The 18,453-nt window shown below is 56.0% G+C and overlaps 2 protein-coding genes across 2 annotated transcripts; both read right to left on the reverse strand.

Moving 5' to 3' along the window:
* Positions 1-144: 144 nt before the first annotated feature.
* PRKACA (protein kinase cAMP-activated catalytic subunit alpha) lies at positions 145-17,807 on the reverse strand. The gene is made up of 10 exons (XM_030879856.3): positions 17,599-17,807; positions 10,085-10,146; positions 9,502-9,630; positions 6,731-6,829; positions 5,617-5,699; positions 4,714-4,840; positions 4,526-4,621; positions 4,300-4,422; positions 2,092-2,256; positions 145-1,678 (listed from the first exon to the last, which is right to left on the reverse strand). The coding sequence occupies exons 1-10, from the start codon at positions 17,642-17,644 to the stop codon at positions 1,553-1,555; spliced, it is 1,056 nt and encodes a 351-aa protein (XP_030735716.1). The 5' UTR covers positions 17,645-17,807; the 3' UTR covers positions 145-1,552.
* SMIM46 (small integral membrane protein 46) lies at positions 10,206-13,059 on the reverse strand. The gene is made up of 2 exons (XM_060295378.1): positions 12,167-13,059; positions 10,206-10,211 (listed from the first exon to the last, which is right to left on the reverse strand). Exons 1-2 carry the CDS (start codon positions 12,749-12,751, stop codon positions 10,206-10,208), a joined length of 591 nt encoding a protein of 196 aa, XP_060151361.1. The 5' UTR covers positions 12,752-13,059.
* Positions 17,808-18,453: the final 646 nt, after the last annotated feature.

The following is an 18,453-nucleotide window of genomic DNA, read 5'->3' on the forward strand; positions in this document are numbered from 1 at the left end:
CTAAACCCGGTTTTACAAGGACTGCAGACCAGGTGCTGATCAGCCTGGACGCTGTGGTCCGAAATTCCCTTTCCAACCCCCTGGGGGTGTGTGGGTGGGTGACCGAAGTCAGGAACACCAGCGACACTTTTTTTTTAAACAAAACTTTATTGATAATAGTTTTCAAATATGTTTACAACAGCACACTGTTCAAGAGGAAGTTGCGTCCTTCGCAGCACACAGGTTGAATCGCCCCCGCGCCCACCCGGGGCCCCACCCCAGGCCTGAGAGCTCCTCCTGGGATGGGGAGAAATTATGAGAAGGACAAATATGGGGATGAGTGGGGTGACTCCCGACTTTTCTATTGAGAGAAAAAAACCACAATGGGGGGGCGGGGAGAACGGGTGATTGACAGCGGACAGCTAAGCAGAGGAGGAGCGCCCAGGATGGGAGGGGTGGGGGCGGAGGCTCCCGGGTGAATAAAACAAGCAGCCCCTCCCCAGCAACCTTGGCCTTGAACTCTGGGCCGTCTGCGGGGTGGGGGGGGGGCTTGGCCTCCTTTTGCGGGGGTGGCCTTCCCAACTGAAAGGAGGCTGGACATTAAAATCTAGTTGAGAATAAAATTAAGAAGTTTGGGGAGAGTGTTACTGGGAGGAAAGACCCTGGGCTCGGGGCTCCCCCTCTATCTTTTCAGGGGACAACTCCTCTTTGGCAGGGAGAGGGGCAGCTGCTTTGTCTAGGTCCCGAAGCCCACGGGTGAAGACAGGTCTATTGGGGCAGAAGGGAGTGGGGACTTCCTAAAGGGGCTGAGACCCTTCCAGGCTTGGCAGGGGACCCCGAGGGGGCAGGAGGTCGGGGGAGATTAGCAGCTTGGGGGAGAGGTTGGAACCCCAGCTCCTTCCTTTACAGTCTGCTTCCCAGCCTTGTTAAAATGGATTTGGGGAGGAGGGGCATGGGAAGGGGTGGGAGAGGAAGGAGCGTGGGAGGCATTGGTGGAACTTAAATAAGATTGTAAATTGTTTTTTTAAAATATTGTATTAAGTAGCCCGCTGAACATGTCACTAAAATCTTTCCTTCCCTGGCAAGATTGCTCTGAAGGGAAGGTTACCCTTTCATTCATTTGCCCTTAGAGAGTGGTGCCTGTGGTTTTTTTTTGGGGGGGGGTGGGGGGCAGGTGGCTGGAGTTCAGTTTGGGCCCCTCTTTCCACACCCTGTCCCTGACACACCAGCAAGACCTGGTCTGACCTGAAGAAGGGAAGAACTGAGAAACTCGTTTAAAACAGGCAGAAATGGGCTAGGGTGGGGGTCTGTGGGGGAGGAGGGAGGCAAAAGCAGTAGGGGGGACGGGGGGGCCAGGAGGGAGAAGGGGGTGAGGGGGAGCAGCTGGTGTTTCCCTCCAAATATCTGGGCTTCCTGCTCCCCCTACCCTGGAGGGTGGGGCGGGGGCGGGTGAAATTAGATGCAAGGGACTCTGGGGCCCTCTGGCTGTTCAATCCAACCCTCCCACCCACCACAAAAAAAAAAAAAAAAAAAGAAACAAAGAAAGAAAACCCATGGGGGCACAGGCACACCCCTAAAACTCAGAAAACTCCTTGCCACACTTCTCACTGATGGAGACTCGGATCTCTTCCTCCTCATAGTCGTCAAAGTTACTCGTGTCCCCAGGGCCTTTAAACTTTGGTATGAAGGGAGCTTCCACCTGGAGAGGGGTCAAGAGCCATTCAGACCTCAGCAGTCAACATAATCATCGTTACAACAATAAATGCGAATGGGCTAACATTCATGAGATCACTTACTCTGACCCAGGCCTGATCTTAGCATTAGGGTATGGACTCATCTTAACAACCCAAGAATCTTATTATAGCCAATTCACCCACGGGGAAACTAATTTCCAGAGAGGGAAGTCTGTTCAAGGTCACAGAGTGGCCAAATGACCCCACAATTCTGTTTCTATACCCCCAATGCTCTAAGCTGCCTTATCTAAACTGACCCAGAGCCCGCAGCCTATTTTCAAATTCCCCTTCCCTTTTCATCTCTCCATTGGCAATACTCCCGGGCTCTTGCCCACCCCCCTCCAAAACCCTCAGAGCATAAGGGGAAGGGGGGGCCTACCTTCCTTTGGTAGATGGCGATCCAGTCGGTCGTGGCAAACCACTTGTGGTTCTTGATGTCATTGACCCCGTTCTTGAGGTTCCCAAAGCGTTTGGTGAGGTCCACCTGCAGAAGGTTCCGCAGCAGATCCTTCAGGTCGGAGCTGAAGTGGGACGGGAACCGCACCTGGAGAGGGGGTAACACAGACAGATTGGGAAACTGATCTGGAGCTTGGGGAGCCCAGAACACTGCCTTCACCATCCAATTGTCTTATTGGGTGGAGGACCCCAAACCAGAGTGTGCATCGGAATCCCGTTAGAACAGCTTGCTGGGCCCACTGGAGTTTCTGATTCGGGATATCTGATTCAGGTGGGGCCTGAAAGTCTGTATTTCTAGCCACTTCCTGAGCCATGCTGATGCTGCTGGAGAGGTAAGAGCTAGGAGGTTCCCATTTTATTCTTCTGTCTGCACCATGCGGCTTGTGGGATCCTAGTTCCCCAACCAGGGATTGAACCCAGGCCCTCGGCAGTGGAAGTCCACGGAGTCCTAACCACTGGATTGCCGGGGAAATCCAGAGGTTCCCATTTCTATTTCCTGAGAGGAGGAACTGAGGCTCAGAAGGATTAAACAGCTTGCCCAAGATCACTCAGAGGAGCAGGGCAAGTTGGTTCCGTCTGGGGTCTGCTGGACTCCAGAACTTGCATTCTTAGCCACTGCTTCCTAAGGCAGCTCTGCTAGGGTCTGGGGACTTCAGAAGTATTCATGCTTCTGAGAGAAATAATTGTTTGTCTATTTCTCTCTCTGCATAGCTAAGGCTCTTCCATTCTCTGAGGCTCAGTTCAACTCTTCCAGAAACTTTCCCCAAATGCTTTGAGTCCACAGCTTTGTATGCAAGCAGTCACTGGATTTAGAGCTGCAAGAACCGACTTCCAGCACTGCTCTGCCTCTTCCATGCTGTGTGACCTTGGCCACGGCCCTTAACCTCTCTGGGCCTGTGCCTGCCTCTCTGGCACGGGGCAGATATCCCAGGGCTGCATGAGGGAGATAATCCCGCTGAGGGTGCGTGGGAACTGTGAAATGCTACAAAGAAGGGAGTCACGCTCATTTCTCTCCCGCCTCGAAAACTTCTATGGCTTTTTCTTCTTTTTTTCCCCCACTCTGGGCCATTTTCTTGGCAATTTCTGTTCTGCCTGGTGGTAGACACCTCATCTTTCCCTTTTTTAGTGACCCCACTTTGCAGGTGGTGATTCTCTCAACCTCTCTGAGAGGCAAGTGGCTAGTTCCCCAGTTCTGAGATGGATAAGACTCAGAGAAGCGAAGACATTGGCCTGAGGTTTCAAAGCCGATGGGTGGCAGAGCTGGGACTTAGAGCCAGTTCAGCCCACCTAGGCTGAGCTGGGAGCCACTCACACCATTTCCTGGGCCAGATGGAGGGATGGTTGGTCCTCCTGGTGAGGTGGGTGAGCTGCAGTGAGAGGTGGGGTCCCCAACCTCTTTTGAGACGATGCTGCCGTGTGATCTTGAACCAGACATGTCCAATCTCTGCACCTCGGCTTCCTCACTCCCTCAGAGTGGTGGGGTACGACCGAGGGGGTGCATGGGGCAGCGGGTACTTAATGCACTCCGGGGCTCTAACGGTTCCGCCACCCCTTACCCACACCCTGCAAGTTAGAAAGTCTGCATTTGGGAAAGGAGGCAGGGCCTTATGTTCAAAGTGACTCCCCGGAGGGGTCTGGGGTAGCGCCTGGGAACTGAACATGCTTGCTTTTTTGCTGTGAAACTTGTGAAAATTCATGCTAACGGGGCCGACTAGAGACGAGACCAGCCTCCTTGCAGGCAGGGCAGGAGTTTGGGTGAGACCTGGGGTTTTGAAAACCCTTAGGATTTGGGCACTGTGGTCCAGAATCAGACAGCGAGGTTGTGTGAAGTGGTAGCCTCAGTTAGCGTAGTGCGTGTGCCTGGCTTCACCACCTGGCCTGACTTGATCAACTTCTCCATTTTTCTTTTTCTGTTTTTCTTTGGCCGCCCCACACAGCACTCGGGATCTTAGTTCCCCAGCTAGGGGTCGAACCTGTGCCCCCTGCAGTGGAAGCAAGCTCAGAGTCCGAACCACTGGACCGCCAGGGAATTCCCTAGGCTGTTCTGACAATGACGATCAGGGCTCCACAGTGAGCAGGACAGGCAGGGAAGGGTCAGGCTTAGGCCTGAGCCCCCATATCCGGGCCTCACCTTCCCAGAGACAATCTTCTCATAGATCTGGATGGGCTGGTCAGCGAAGAAGGGCGGGTAGCCAGCGGCCATCTCATAGATGAGAACCCCCAGGGCCCACCAGTCCACAGCTTTGTTGTAGCCCTGGAGCGAGAGGAGGGGAGCAGGTGAGGGGAGAAGGGTGAGGAGGGGGCCGCCGGCAGTGGAGCAGGCCTCAGAGCGGTGGGAGGGGTAGGGAAGCGCCTACTTTACTCAGGATGATCTCGGGGGCCAGGTACTCGGGGGTGCCGCACAAGGTCCAGGTGCGGCCTTTCACACGCTTGGCGAAACCGAAGTCTGTCACCTGTGGGCACAAGAATGGGCGGTTGGCCGGGAGGGTGGGAGGGTTCAGGCTGTGGCCACCTGGGGCTGCCCCTCGCCCAGCCCAGTGGGCACCTGAATGTAGCCCTGCTGGTCGATAAGGAGGTTCTCCGGCTTCAGGTCCCGGTAGATGAGATCGAGCGAGTGCAGGTACTCAAAGGTCAGGACGATCTGGGCTGCGTAGAAGCGGGCATGGGGCTCACTGATGGGGACAAGCAGGGAGAGGATGGGTGAGAGTGGGTGGCCACACCAGCAGGACCTGCCCACCCGCTAATGGCCCAGCAGGTGGGCCTATCGAGCTGCCTCCAGCCCAGCGATTAAAATGCATCAGCAGAGAAGCCTTATTCATATACAGCCCCAAACTGGAAAGAGCCCAAATGTCCGTCCACAGAGGAATGGAATCACAGATTGTGATAGATTCCTATAATGGGATCCTACCCAACACCACCACCAGGACAAACGATGAATATACCCAACAATGTGGCTGGATCACGAAACGATTATGTGAAGCAAGAGAAGAAAGGGACAGAAGAATATGAACTGTGTGATTCCATTTATATCAAGTCCAGACCCAGACCAAACACATTTGTGGTGTTTGAAGCCAGAAAGGACGTTTGCCTTTGTTGGGGTGGTGATTTGCCAAGAAAGGCATTTGAGGGAATTTTCTGGGGTGGTGGTTACACATGTGAATGCAGCTGTCAAAACTCATGGAACAGGGTATTGAAAACCTGTGCACTTTATTGTATGTAAAGTGCACATCTATATAAATAAGATAGCACAAATTTTAAAACGACACGAAATTGCCCACTTACATGGTGACGCCTAAGTCACCGTGTTTGTTTTGTTTCGTGGTGGCTGAGACATCGTAGATTCCTCAGCTCGGGGGAACAAGAACCCACAGGGACCTGAAGAGGCCACTTCCACGGACGACACCCATGCACACCCCAGGCCCAGGGTGGCAGAGGGCGTCGGGCTCACCTGAACCTCCCGATCCGCCGCAGGTGTGAGAACATCTCCCCACCAGGCACGTACTCCATGATCATGTATAAATTTGAGTTGTCCTGCGGGAAGCAGCAGCTGATCAGGGCCCCACTCCCCAAGCCCCAGGCCCCACCTGAAGGCAGGTGTCAGACGCAAAGCGACAACAACAACTTTGGTTCCCATGTGAAGCGCGTTCCAAGCGCCAGGCACTGTGCTCACTGACTACCTGTCTCATTTCATTCTGCCCGTGAGAAAGAAGGGGCAGCCATGATCCTGCTTACGGGGGCCAAAAGTGAGGGCTGGCTAGAGGCACATCAGGGACCTGGCGGGCATGCCTGCGCTGCAGAGAGAACTCTGTGGTGGCTCCTGTCTGTGACTGTCTTGAGCAAGGCTCTTGGGGCCACAGTTTTGTCATCTGTCTGTCAAATGGGACCAGGATGGGCTACAGATTGTGTGAGTCCCCCCCTCAAAATAAAAGTGAGGCCCCTTGTTAAAAAAATGATTATGAATTTCAAGATGGTGGCAGCAGAGCCTTAAACAAAGCCTGGGGTCCTTGTGACTGCTGGGGTCACAGGCCCCGAGGGGCCTTTCCCAACTCTCACAGTCATGGCTTAGGACGGCACTCAAAACAGCTCACGCAGGGTGCTCATGATGCGGTTGGAACTGTCATGGCAGCCCCACCACGTGGGGCCTGCCATGATCCCCATTTTACAGATGAAGAAACTAAGGCTCATGGGGGTGAAGTTTCTTGCCAGGGTCACACCGCCAGGAAGTGCAAGGCTGGGATTTGAACCCAGGCTGAGCGGCAGTTTGTGGCTGTGTGTCAGGTTCTTGCTGTAAATGGATCGATGATTTTGAGGGATGTTATCCAGGTTGGGGGACTTGCCCAAGGTTATCAAGCTATAAGTTGGCAGGCCCAGCTGAACTTGGGGTCTATGAGAGTCCCAGGCTGACTTGCCCTCCACCCCCGGGGGCCTTCTTCACCGCTCCCCGATCAGTGGGTCTGCCTTTTCGGGCAACCACTGGTTGTGGTTGGCTGAGCCCCAGCTCTGGGAACCCAGAGGCTGCGCCACCCAGCAGTGGCCCTGGTCTGCGGCCGCTGGGACCCCACCTTGAACGAGAACTCGAGTTTGACAAGGAACGGAAAGTTGACCGCTTGCAGGATGCGCTTTTCGTTCAGGGTGTGCTCGATCTGCTTCAGCTTTACCACCTGCAGGGGTGGGAGAGGAGCGAGGAGCGGGTGTGAGAGAGCTCTTTTCTTCCCTGCCACCCAAAAGTAGATGTGCCAGGGCTGGGCTGGGTCCTCCGTCCAGAATCGTTTGAGTGCCTGGGGCCTGTCAAGCCCTGGGCTGGGTGCCTGTCCCCACATGGCATGCAGTTCAGGGCAGGAACACATGAGTCACCAGGCCACAGGGGTCAGAGCTGTGGTGGGGGAAGCTTGGGGCCTGTGGATGCCCAGATAAGGCATCCGGTGAAGCCTGGGGAGTCAGAGAAGGCTTCCTGGAGGAAGGGGCAGCTGAGTTGAAACCAAACAGACAGGTGGGAGTAGCACCCAAGGGGTGGGGGATTTAGAAATACCTTCCCTGCATCTAGAGGATACCCCGCCCCCCACAACCACTTGAACCCAGGGCTAATTCCTCCTCAGCCCTCAGCTGTCCCCAGCAGCCGTCTCACACTCTCTGACAGGAGCCCTGAGGGGTATGCAATGGGAGCATGCAAGTTTGGAAGCCCAGATGCAGAGAGGGAGGGTGCCGTGCCCAAGTTCACATGCAGCTAGTCAACATCAGTCCAGCCTGTCACACGCAGGCAGCCTGGCCCCTTGGTCAGCTCTAAGCCCCACTGCACTGGGGCTTTTTCTGCTTTGCTCACAGCTACATCCTTTGGGTCTATACCTGCACTGTCCAGTAGATTCCTCACTAGCCACATATGGTTGCTGAGTACTTGAAATGTGGTTCGTTGGCTGGGGAACCAAGTTTAAAATTTGAAGAATCTAACATGAAAATTTAAGGCTTCCCTGGTGGCGTAGTGGTTAAGAATCCACCTGCCAACGCAGGGGACACGGGTTTGAGCCCTGGTCTGGGAAGATCCCACATGCCGCGGAGCAACTAAGCCCGTGCGCCACAACTACTGAGCCCGCACGCCACAACTACTGAAGCCCTTGCGCCTAGAGCCCGTGCTCCGCAACAAAGAGAAGCCACCGCACTGAGAAGCCCGCGCACCGCAACGAAGAGTAGCCCCTGCTCTCTGCAACTAGAGAAAGCCTGCGCTCAGCAACGAAGACCCAAGGCAGACAAAAAGAAAAAAAGAAAAAAATATATATATATAGTGAAAATTTAGGGACTTCCCTGGCAGCACAGTGGTTAAGAATCCACTTGCCAATGCAGGGGACACGGGTTTGAGCCCTGGTCTGGGAAGATCCCACATGCTGTGGAGCAACTAAGCCCGTGTGCCACAACTACTGAGTCTGCACTCTAGAGCCTGTGAGCCACAACTACTGAGCCCATGTGCCACAACTACTGAAGCCCTCGTGCCTAGAGCCTGTGCACCGCAAAGAAGAGTACCCCCCGCTCGCTGCAACTAGAGAAAGTCCATGCACAGCAACGAAGACCCAACTCAGCCAAAAATAAAGAAAGAAATAAAGAAATTAAAAAAAAAGAAAATTTAAAAACTGATACTTGGCACAGTTACCAGACAACTTTCAAGCCTGTTTGGAACAACCTGGGCTATGTGAATCTGCTTTTTCAATTTCTCTACTTTTTCTTGTCTTTCCAGTGAAAATTAACATCTGAATGGAGATGTGTTATATGTGTAAAATGCACGCTGGATTTCTAAGGCTTAGTACGGAAAAAAAGAATGTAAAATGTCTCATTAAGGATGTTTCTACACTGGATACATACATTTAAATGATAATATTGTAGATATACTGGCTTAGTTACAACATATTGTTAAAATGAATTCTGCCTTTTTTAAACTTTTAAAACTAGGATTCTAGGGAATTCCCTGGTGGTTCAGTGGTTAGGACTCCATGCTCTCACTGCCGAGGGCCCAGGGCTCGATCCGTGGCTCGGGAACTAAGATCCTGCAAGCCACGCAGTGCTACCAAATAAATAAAAATAAATAAAATGAGGATTCTAGAAAATTTAAAACCATATGTGGCTTGTGTGATATGTCTCCTGGATGGAGCTGCTCTAGAGCATCGCCTGGCAAAAAGTAGGGTTTCAAAAATATTTACAGGGGCTTCCCTGGTGGCGCAGTGATTGAGAGTCCGCCTGCCGATGCGGGGGACACGGGTTCGTGCCCCGGTCCGGGAGGATCCCACATGCCGCGGAGCGGCTGGGCCCGTGGCCCATGGCCGCTGGGCCTGCGCATCCAGGGCCTGTGCTCCGCAACGGGAGAGGCCCCAGCGGTGAAAGGCCCGTGTACCGCAAAAAAAAAAAAAAAAAAAAAAAAAAAAATTTACAAAGGGCAGGGGGTGGTGTGATGAATTGGGAGATTGGGATTGACATATATACACTAATATGTATAAAATGGATAACTAATGAGAACCTGCTGTATAATAAAATAAAATAAAATTCAGAAACAAAATATTTACAGAAAGAAGGTCTGTGTAAACATCGCTTCCCCCAGGAAGACTTCTGGCTTCCTCAATACAGGCTAGGTGTCTGAGCCCGTGTGGGCTTTACGTCTTAGGGTGCTTTTCCTCCTGGGGAAAGCTTCCTGAAGGCAGCGTGGTACCCTTCCCGCCCTTGGGTCTGGTACATTATGGAGGCTCAGGAGATAGCTGGTGAGTGGATAGGTGGGAAGACCACTCCAGGTGGTGGGAAGAGCCCAGGCAAAGCCCTGGTGGCTGGGACCAGGGCCTTGTGGCAGGGCTGGGCTCACCTTCTGTTTGTCGAGGATCTTCATGGCGAAGTGGTTCCCGGTCTCCTTGTGCTTCACCAGCATCACCCGCCCGAAGGAGCCCGTGCCGAGGGTCTTGATTCGTTCAAACTGATCCAGATGGGCTGTATTCTGTGGGCACAAGGGTCTGGAGGGTCAGGGACCACCCCCCGACACCCCGTCTAGCCTGCTAGGCCAAAGTTCGGGGTGTTCCCTCTGCAACCAGCAGAGGGGGCCCTGGGGACCAGGTGGAGCTAGGGGGTGAAAAACAGGGGGTGGAAAAACAAGATGGCGGAGGGTACATTCCTCAAGGCTGGTGGCAGGGGCCAGATCCGGCCCTGGCCTGGGGCCCAGGAGCTGCTGGCAGCTGCCTGGGGGGCAGGGGCTGCCAGTTGGACGGGATTGGTGGGGTGGGGGAACCTGGCAGTGAGTGATCAGGTGCCCCCATGGGCATCTAGGGAGAGAATGAGGGCAGGTCTGGAGCCCTCCACAGGGCCGTAAAATCCTAGCCATGGCACAGGGATGCAGTTGAGGGGCAGGGGGCTGTCAGCTATCCCTCCCAGGGCTCTGTACCCAGGGGGCTTACCTGAGCAGGATTTTCCCATTTTTTAAGAAAATCTTCTTTGGCTTTGGCTAAGAATTCTTTCACTGAAAGGAAAAGAGGAGAGAGTGAGATGGAGACCCCATCTCGTTGGCGCGGGCCTGGGCTATTCCTGGGGAGAGGCCGGTTTGTGGAAAGTGGGGTGCAGTCGTCTCAATCCAGAGCCTGACCTTCTCCCAGTGACTTCGGGTGTCCTGGCTGAGTCTGAGGGTAGCCTGGTGGGGGGGCCCTGATCTGGGCTGGGGTCTGGGGTCTCCTTTACTACAGAGAGGTGGGGTCCAGCCTCAATTCTGTCCCAAATGGGGGACAGGGCAATTCGGGGGTCACTCTCAGGGGGACAGAGACCGGCGCCCAGGCCAGCCCACCCCCACTCGCCCCAGTTCTGACTGACATTCCAGGGCCAGGGGACGACGCCAGCCGAGGTATTTATAGCCTCGGGATTTGGCTGTTCCTCTGGCCCCTTCTCTGGGGAGGCCGGCCCAGGGTGGAGGCCTCTGGGGCTCGGGTAGCAGGCGCCCTTGGGGGGTTCAGCTGTTGCCTTGGCCCCCGGCTGGCTCCATTCCCACCTTTGCCAATGGAGGGGCCCTCGTTCCAGAGCTCGCTCAAGGGAAGCCTCGCCTGATGCCTGCCCCCTACAGGCCCTTCAGCACCCCAAGGCGAACATCACCGTCTGGCTAACATTGAAGACTTCCTGGCGGAACCTGGGCTTGCTGCTTCGCGTCCACTATCTCATTTGGTTCACTTGTCAACTTTCATTTTAACCATTCTGTTTACCACCCTAGGAAACTGAGGCCTGAAAACAGGCATTCCCGCCCATGTGGAGAGGCAGCCCGGCAAAACAGTTAAGGGCCAGGATTCTGGGATAAGATCAAGTTCAGATCCCAGCCTGGTCCCTGATGAGCTATGTGACCTTAGGCAACTGATCGCACCTCTGGGCCTTGGTTTTCCTCGTCTGTAAAATGGGGATAATAATAGTAATGACCTGGTGGGGTGGTTGTGAAGACCGAATGAGTTAATCTTGGCAAAGGGGGTTTGGATGGTGGTCGGCACAGGGGTTAGTGCCATATAAATGTCAGCTATTAATTTTGCTTTTAAGTAGTTTTTAAAATGGAGATATAAAATACAGGAGGAGCACTGAGTGCTCAAATCTTAAATGCTCAACCTGATGGATTCTTACGGTATGGACGTGTCCTTGTAACCGTCCCCTGGGGTCAGGCGCGCTGTTGTTCAGGGACCCTCCCTGAGTGCCAGCTCTGTGCTGAGTGCTTTCCATGCTTAATTCCTACACTGATGGCTCAGAGCTGCTATTACTCTCATTGTACCCATGAGAAGACTGGTCTCAGATCACTTCCCGGACCCCACTGCCCACGAGGTTAACTGCTTTGCTTCTGACTGGTTGCAGGGCACCAGGATGGCCCATGGACAGAGCTGTCCTCAACCCTGATGTTCCTGGGACGGATGCCACCCTGAGGGGTCCTGCACACTGGTACTTTGGCCTTGCCTGTCAGATATCTGCCTATCTCACCCATATGCAGTGCCAGGAACCCCCACAGCCTTTTGAGTAGCCACCCCCCCGCCCCCCATCACCCGCAAGGCTCTCCCTCAGCATCTGCAGAGAAGAGCCTTCCATGGAGCTGCAAGCATGGCAGATGGAGGAGAGACTGTGGGCTAGGAAAGCCCTACAAAGAATGACCAGGCGGAGAGGGGGTGGTCAAGGAATGGCCGAGAGTCCTAGGCTGGTGCCTGGCTGAGCCACCAACTGTCTGAGGCCTCCCTGAACCTGGGGGCTGCACCACATCCAATGCTTTCTCTGGCAGAATCTTTCTTGACACACAACACATTCCTTGGAAACCTCCAAACGTACACACTGAATTCTGGACGAAGGTGGGGGTGAAGGCACCCTCTCGGGATTCTACCGTCACTCACCCAGAAAGGCAGAGAGGAGCGAGTTTAAGAGGAACCCAGGAGAAAGCCTGGTCCTGCTTCCTCTTTTGCTCTCAGCAAAATCCCTGAGAACTGCCATGTCCTGTTTTTCCCGCCTTGGTGGGTCTGTCTGTCTGCTGGTACCCCACTAGGAGGCTCCACACGGTGCCTTGATTCTGACACAGCCCTGTTCTGGCCTTTCGAAATGCTGAAGGGCCCAGGCTGTGTGCTCTCTGGTGCTATCAGCTTGCCAGATTTGGGGATGGGGCACAGGGTGTGGCAGTACGAGAAAGAGTGGGCAGATAAAGAGGGATAATGATGGGGGGAACCCCAGCCAGGAGCCCCCATACTCACCTCTGCTTCCTGCCTCTTCCAGCAGAGGGCAAAATGGGGGGTAGAGTGGGATGGGGTGATCTGGGGCCCATCTACCCCTGGCCAGCGAGGCTCAGGGTGCTGGCTCTGCTTAGGTGCCCAGAGGCTGCAGCGCAGGTAGCCCAGGAAACGGACAATCACATGGCCCCAGAGAAGCAGCTGCAGCCACAGCTGGAAGGTGGTCTCTGAGTCCCCATCCCAGCCTCTACCTGACCCCAGATCCATCCCAGGCCTCCCTAAGCTCTCCTGGAACCTTCCCTTTGCAGGGAAACCAGGAATACGCAGAGCCTCGGAGCTGGCTTCCTCGGGAAGGCCTCGGGGGGACAGGGGAGGAGGAGCTGGTTGCCAGGGAAGCATTTAAAGGTACCTGCTCCCGCTGGCCAAGGTTTGTAAAGGCCCCTCCTTGGCAGGAGGTGGTGGGAAGATTGTCCTGAGGGTGTCCCTCCTCAGGCTGGCCTGCCTGTCCTGGGGGTGGGGTGCTAAAGCTAACTTCCCGTTCCAGGGACTACACTGCTCCCGGGCTGCCAGGCCCTCCCTGCCTTTCTCAGTGGGTGCTGGACTACCCTGAGGATGACACCCAATGTGCCCAGGGCAGTGCCCACTGGGCAGAGGGGAAGGAGTTAAGGCTCAGGCCCAGGCAGCAGCTGGGGCCTCCCTGGGGGCCAAAGAGGCCCCAGAGCTCCGTTAATTAGCCGAAAGAGCAGCTGGAGAGAAAGGCGGGAGTGGGGGGGGGCAGTGAGAGCTACCCTATCTCCTCTCCCAAGTGCTCTTTGAACCTGGAGCCCCCAAATTCTGCTACTTTGAGAAAGAAATGGGTACATCTGACTTTGTCTTGCTTCTATGCAGGGGCGGAGGGGGGAATGGCATCCTGGGATGTCCTTGGCCTCTATCAAACCTTGCCCTGTGCTTGGCTCTGCTCTCAGCCATGCAAGTCCAAACCGGAAACGAAACGCTAAACCCTGGGGTGGGGGAGGGGGAGGCAGCCTTGACCATCTTCCTCCTTCTTTCCAGATCCCAAAAGAAGTGGAGGGTCAGTGGCAGCTTCTCCCGAGAGTGCCTGGCACCCATGGCCCCTGCTGACAACAGGAAGTGGCAGAGAAGGGAAACCCAGCTGGCTGCTGTCTTTAGAGCTGGTCAGCCGGCCCATGTCTCCCACAGGAGGGGTGCCAGCCTCCACCGTGGTCCGGATTCAATTGGAGCTCACAGAGAGAGCATCCCTCAAAAAGCCAGGGCCCCATCAGGAGGCAGGAGCCCAGCCTCAGACCCCCCCAGACAACAATCTCAGGACCTGCTACTCCCCGAAACCTGGTTGTCCTGGAAATTCTGGGGCCGGAAAACCAAGCCCTGGACTGGACCATTCCCCAGCCTGAGCTGGACCCCAACACTGGACTGGACCAACCCACAGTCTGATGGACCCTCATTCTATACTGGGCCACTGTCCATTATGACATGGACTCCAACACTGAGCTGGACCAACCCCCAATCTGAGCTGAACCTCAACACTGAGCTGGACTACCCCATTGCCCGGCTCTGAGCTGGACCCCCGCTCTGGGTGACCATCCCCTCCGTGTCTGAACTGAACCACCCATCTCGCCTGCTCTTCCCCAGGCCCCCCAGCTCAGGGTTGTTAGTAAGGGAGGGTTTCTAGGGCCAGCCAGGGGTCCACAGACTTTTCCTCTTCACCTGTTCCCTAAACTCTACTGCAGTCCTTCCCTGACTTGAGTGTCAGAGAGTGCCTGGTAAGTTGCTATAGCAACAGGGCTCAGCCTCACCATTGCTGGGGTTGGAAGCCATCACTCAAGTCTTCCTCTCAGGTCACCAGGACTATGGTGGCTGGGAAGGCTCATGAGACCTGCTGCACCAGCTTGGCTGCCCATCCCCAAAGCCCTGCCTATAGGGGGAGCCAGGGAGTTGCGGGGTGGTGTCAGGAAAAGAAAGCCAACCTGGGGCCAGTGGGGGTGCAGGGAAGGGGCAGAGAGGACCCTCAAGCTTCTGTAAGCCTGGTTGGGCTAAAGGAAAAGCTGCCTTGGCATGACCCTCTTGGGCACCCATACAACTGCCAACGCACAGACAGTGTTTGGCCCTCTGGGACTTCTGTAGTACGTTAGAGGGCCACAATTCTTCCCATTTAGGGACCTCTTGGGGGGCAGTTCTCACTCTCGGAGACTGGATCTGCTTGTCCCTGGGACCTGGGGGGGGGATGGTATCTGGAGGGCTCCTTCTCACCAGACCTGTCCCTTCTCCCATGGACCAGCTCTCAGGGGTGTCTTTGGTCAGGGCAGCCAAGGCCTGAGCCCCACTTGGCCGCCTGTCCCAGGGCCTCTTGAGGCCACTGCCCTCTCTCAATTCCTCCAGCTTGCTCGGGGCCCAGGGCTTGGTCTTGTTTTTCTCTGCCCTCTTAGCATCTTACCCAGGCCCCTGCCAATGGCTCTGGCAACTTTGGGTACAGATTTCCCTCACCCCACCCCAGGGCTCATTCTGGATCCCTACCCTCTTGGGAGGAAGCCAATGCTGTCCTGCCCCGGCATGGAGCTGGTAGTATAGGGGGCTGTGGGATGCTGAACTGGTGCCTACTAAGGCTCGGTCATCTTCCTTACTCCAGTAGGGCTGACATCTGGCAGATGAAATTCAGGTGCCCCCTGCAGGCTGGCCTGGCTACTACTACCCCACCCCCAGCCGACCCTGGTTACGAGAAGGCAAATTTTGTCTTAACTCCATCCTCTCAGAATTGGAGATTTGAAGCGAAGAGGGGCTCCCTGCCTCATCCTATTTCCTTCTCTGAGAGCCCGTGCAAGCCTCTGGAAGGAAGTACAGCTTAGGGCCTTTCCCAAAGTGTGACACAGGTCCCACTGGCGGGGCATGAAATGATTTTAGGGATGTTTCACTTTTCTAGTTACATTGTATTTTAATGCATATCAGAGAGAATATCACTGGCACAGCAATTCTGTGATTTCATTTATAATATTGCTTAGGACAGATCAAAATTTACATCTGAACAAAAGCGAGTCAAAATTTTTATTTAAGTTAACAAAATAGAAGTGAATATAGTAAAAATCAGGGAGGCGGCTTGAGAATGTTTGAGTTGGGAAACCCTGGGGTCCAGGAAGTTGTCTGGTAGGTGGATCTGGATGTGAATCCTGCCTCTGTGGCATCATCTATGTCAAACTCAGAGAGCTTGTTTGGAAAATTCAGATAACAGCCCGCTATGAAAAATCACTCGAGCAGATAGATCTGTGGAGACCATTCAGCCTGGCACATCCTGGATGCCCAGTAAACAGTGGCTCTATTTCACCTTGAGAGTCCATTCCTGGGTGTCCGGCCTGTGCTCTGAATTAGTGGTTCCTTCCGAAGCCTCTGATCTTTTCCTTAGGGCTCCTTTTCCTTGTGTGGCTTTCCACCCCCACTCCCCACTGCATGTGTTTGATACGCCTTGAAAGTTTTCCAGGACTATGTCATCTCCCCAACTTTCAACTGAGCCACTGCAATGTACAGCTGCCTGCCTCCACCTTCCACCTCTCAGCCGGTCTCACCTGCTGGGGGCCCGGCCCCTCCCCCTCTGCCTAGTCCCCTCCAAGCTCATGCCCAGACCTTTTTTGGTCACTACCCACCTGCTCCTCTGTCATCAAGCGCTCAGCTACAGGCACTTGCCTTCCCGTCCCCCACCCATCGGTGACATGTCAGGCCTCTCCATGGTTGCTCAGTGACTCCGAGTTCTGCCATTTGAGTCTGGGTGGGAATAAAGTTCCCTGGCTTTCATGCCTGGGTCTTTCTGGGAGGGAGCATTCAGGGAACTCAGACACTGGGGTTTGAGACCAGTAACTGGGAAGAGCGTATTTTGATGTGGCCATTCCTTTTCAACTCTATTTCTGGGTAACTGGAAGGGGATCCTAGCTGAGGTCCAGCTTTAGGCCTGGAGTGATGACAATTTAAGAGCTGGAGGACTTGAGGAAGGGGCTAGAGACCATTTCTGAAGGCACTTCCAGATAAAGAATCTCTTTTCCCGGCTGGCTGGAAAAGGCCAATATATTTGGGAGCTGAGGGGGAAATAGTCCCCTCTCTGGCTGAACGCTGGGAATGATCAGAATCTGTTTGTCTCTTGGCAAAGCAAGTCATTAGATGTCAACCACTTCTCTTCCCAACTGCCATCCCTTGATACCTCCTTCTCACCATCCCAGCTCAAGCTGAATGAGCCTTGCTAAACCCAGACCCCTCTTCATCCTCTACTTTTCATCCCAAGCCAGGAGCGGGTGAAGAAGCCTGGGGGACTGGGTGAATGACAGAGCCTCAGTTGTGAAACAACCATTTATTGAAGGGCCCTCCAAGGAGCCTAGAGCTCACGGAACAGCAGGAGATGGGAAGGGGCTCTCTGCTGACACCCCCCCCCCCGCCGCCCCAACCCCGGAAAGAGGATGCAATGAATTCCAGCAAGATCGGCTCAAACTTGGCTTTTGAAGCACAGAAGTAGTTCTCTAGGTTCATAAACAGTCTGCTACCCCAGCCAGGGACAGACGCTTGCTTGGAGGAGGAGGCACAGCAGAGAAGCAGAGTGACAGAGTGAGAGAGGGGCAGAGGGACCCAGAAAGATCCTGTCCCCCATGCCAAGTGACACAGAAGAGAAAAACAATGCTGGAGGTAGCTCTGGGAAGTGCTCAAAGGGGACAGAGTGGGTTTGGAGGGGGGCTGTGATAAGGTGAAGAGGGGAAGGGCAGGAGAAAGATGGCGGGGGCTGGAGGGGGGGAGGGGTGTGGTCACCAAGTGGCCAAGGTCCCTGCGGGGTGGAGGCATACCCCACAGCACTCCCAGACTGGCAGAGGCCTGGGTCGGGGTTTGGCAGTGGGTCACATCTGTGTAAGAGGTGAGTGAGGAAGTGGAGGGATTAGAATCTGGGGAGAGGGACCAGGAGAGGAGACAGTGGGGTGGTGACAGGGCCCCATGTGGGGCCCCAGCGGTCATACGTACCATGGTTGGCAGTGACAGCTGGGGGGGAGCACAGTCTTTGCAGTGGGGGGCGGTCTTTGGCAAGGGGGCTCCTACGGGGCCATCTGCGGGCCTTGGGCCCCAACCTTGGACAGGCAGGGGAAGGGGCGCTGAGGGGTAAGCAGAGAGAAATGGGGGGGCGCGTAGGGGGAGGGGCCAGGCAGTGATGGATAGGGAGGGGGCTGGCAGCGCGGGGCCGGGATCGGGGTCACGGCCCGGGCACTCACCGCTCTCTTGCTCGCTGCCCTTCTTGGCCGCGGCGGCGTTGCCCATCGCGGCGGCGGCGGCCGGGGCCGGTCCCGGAGCTGCGGCGCGGCGGGTGCTGGAGGCGGCCCGCGGCCCCGGAGCGCGCTGGGCGGCGGCGGCGGCGGCCCCTCGGGTTGGCTGCGCTGGCTGCGGCGCCGCGACCCCCGCCCAGCCCCTGCTTCCCGCGTCTCTCCGCGCCCGCCCGCCCGGGAACCTCAGCCCAAGTCCGCTGCTGCTGTCCGTGACGCCCCCGCAGCCCGCAGCTCATTGGCCTAGGCCGCCCTGACTGACGGTGCTGCGCCGCCGCCCATTGGTTCTCCGTGACCCTCCCGTGCTGCCATAGGCTCTCGGCCCCATGACTCGCCCCTAGGACGCCTGGCCACTCGCGCGCTTGCGAGGCCCCAGCTGGGCGGGCCTACGCGTCTGATTGGCCGAGGCTCGCGACAGGGCCTGGGGTCCGCCCAGCGAGGCCGCCAATTGGCGGAGGCGCGCTGTCCGGCAAGCCCCCGGCAGAACGTTCAGTGTCAATCCGGGGGTGAGAGGGCGGGGCGGAGGTGCAGTCTGCTGCCCGGGCCCGCCCGGCGGGGCGGCGGAGGCTGGCGGGCGGCGGCGGAGCCGCGCTCCGAGGCCCAGAAGGCGGTCCAGGCGGGCGCTCGCCCGGGTCCGTGCGCGCCGCAGTCCCCCGCCCCCGCTCAGTGCTGCAGCGGCTGCCGGCCAGCCAAGGTTGGCGCCGCGGCCCCCCCACCCCAACCCCGGCGCAGCCGCTGTCCACCTGCCAGCGGGGGAGGGGCGCGGCAAGCGCCGCGGGTCATAGGTCTCCGGGCCGCCAGCCGTCG

The sequence above is a fragment of the Globicephala melas genome, chromosome 3, assembly GCF_963455315.2.
Source record: "Globicephala melas chromosome 3, mGloMel1.2, whole genome shotgun sequence".
In the NCBI taxonomy this organism is placed as follows: Eukaryota; Metazoa; Chordata; class Mammalia; order Artiodactyla; family Delphinidae; genus Globicephala; species Globicephala melas.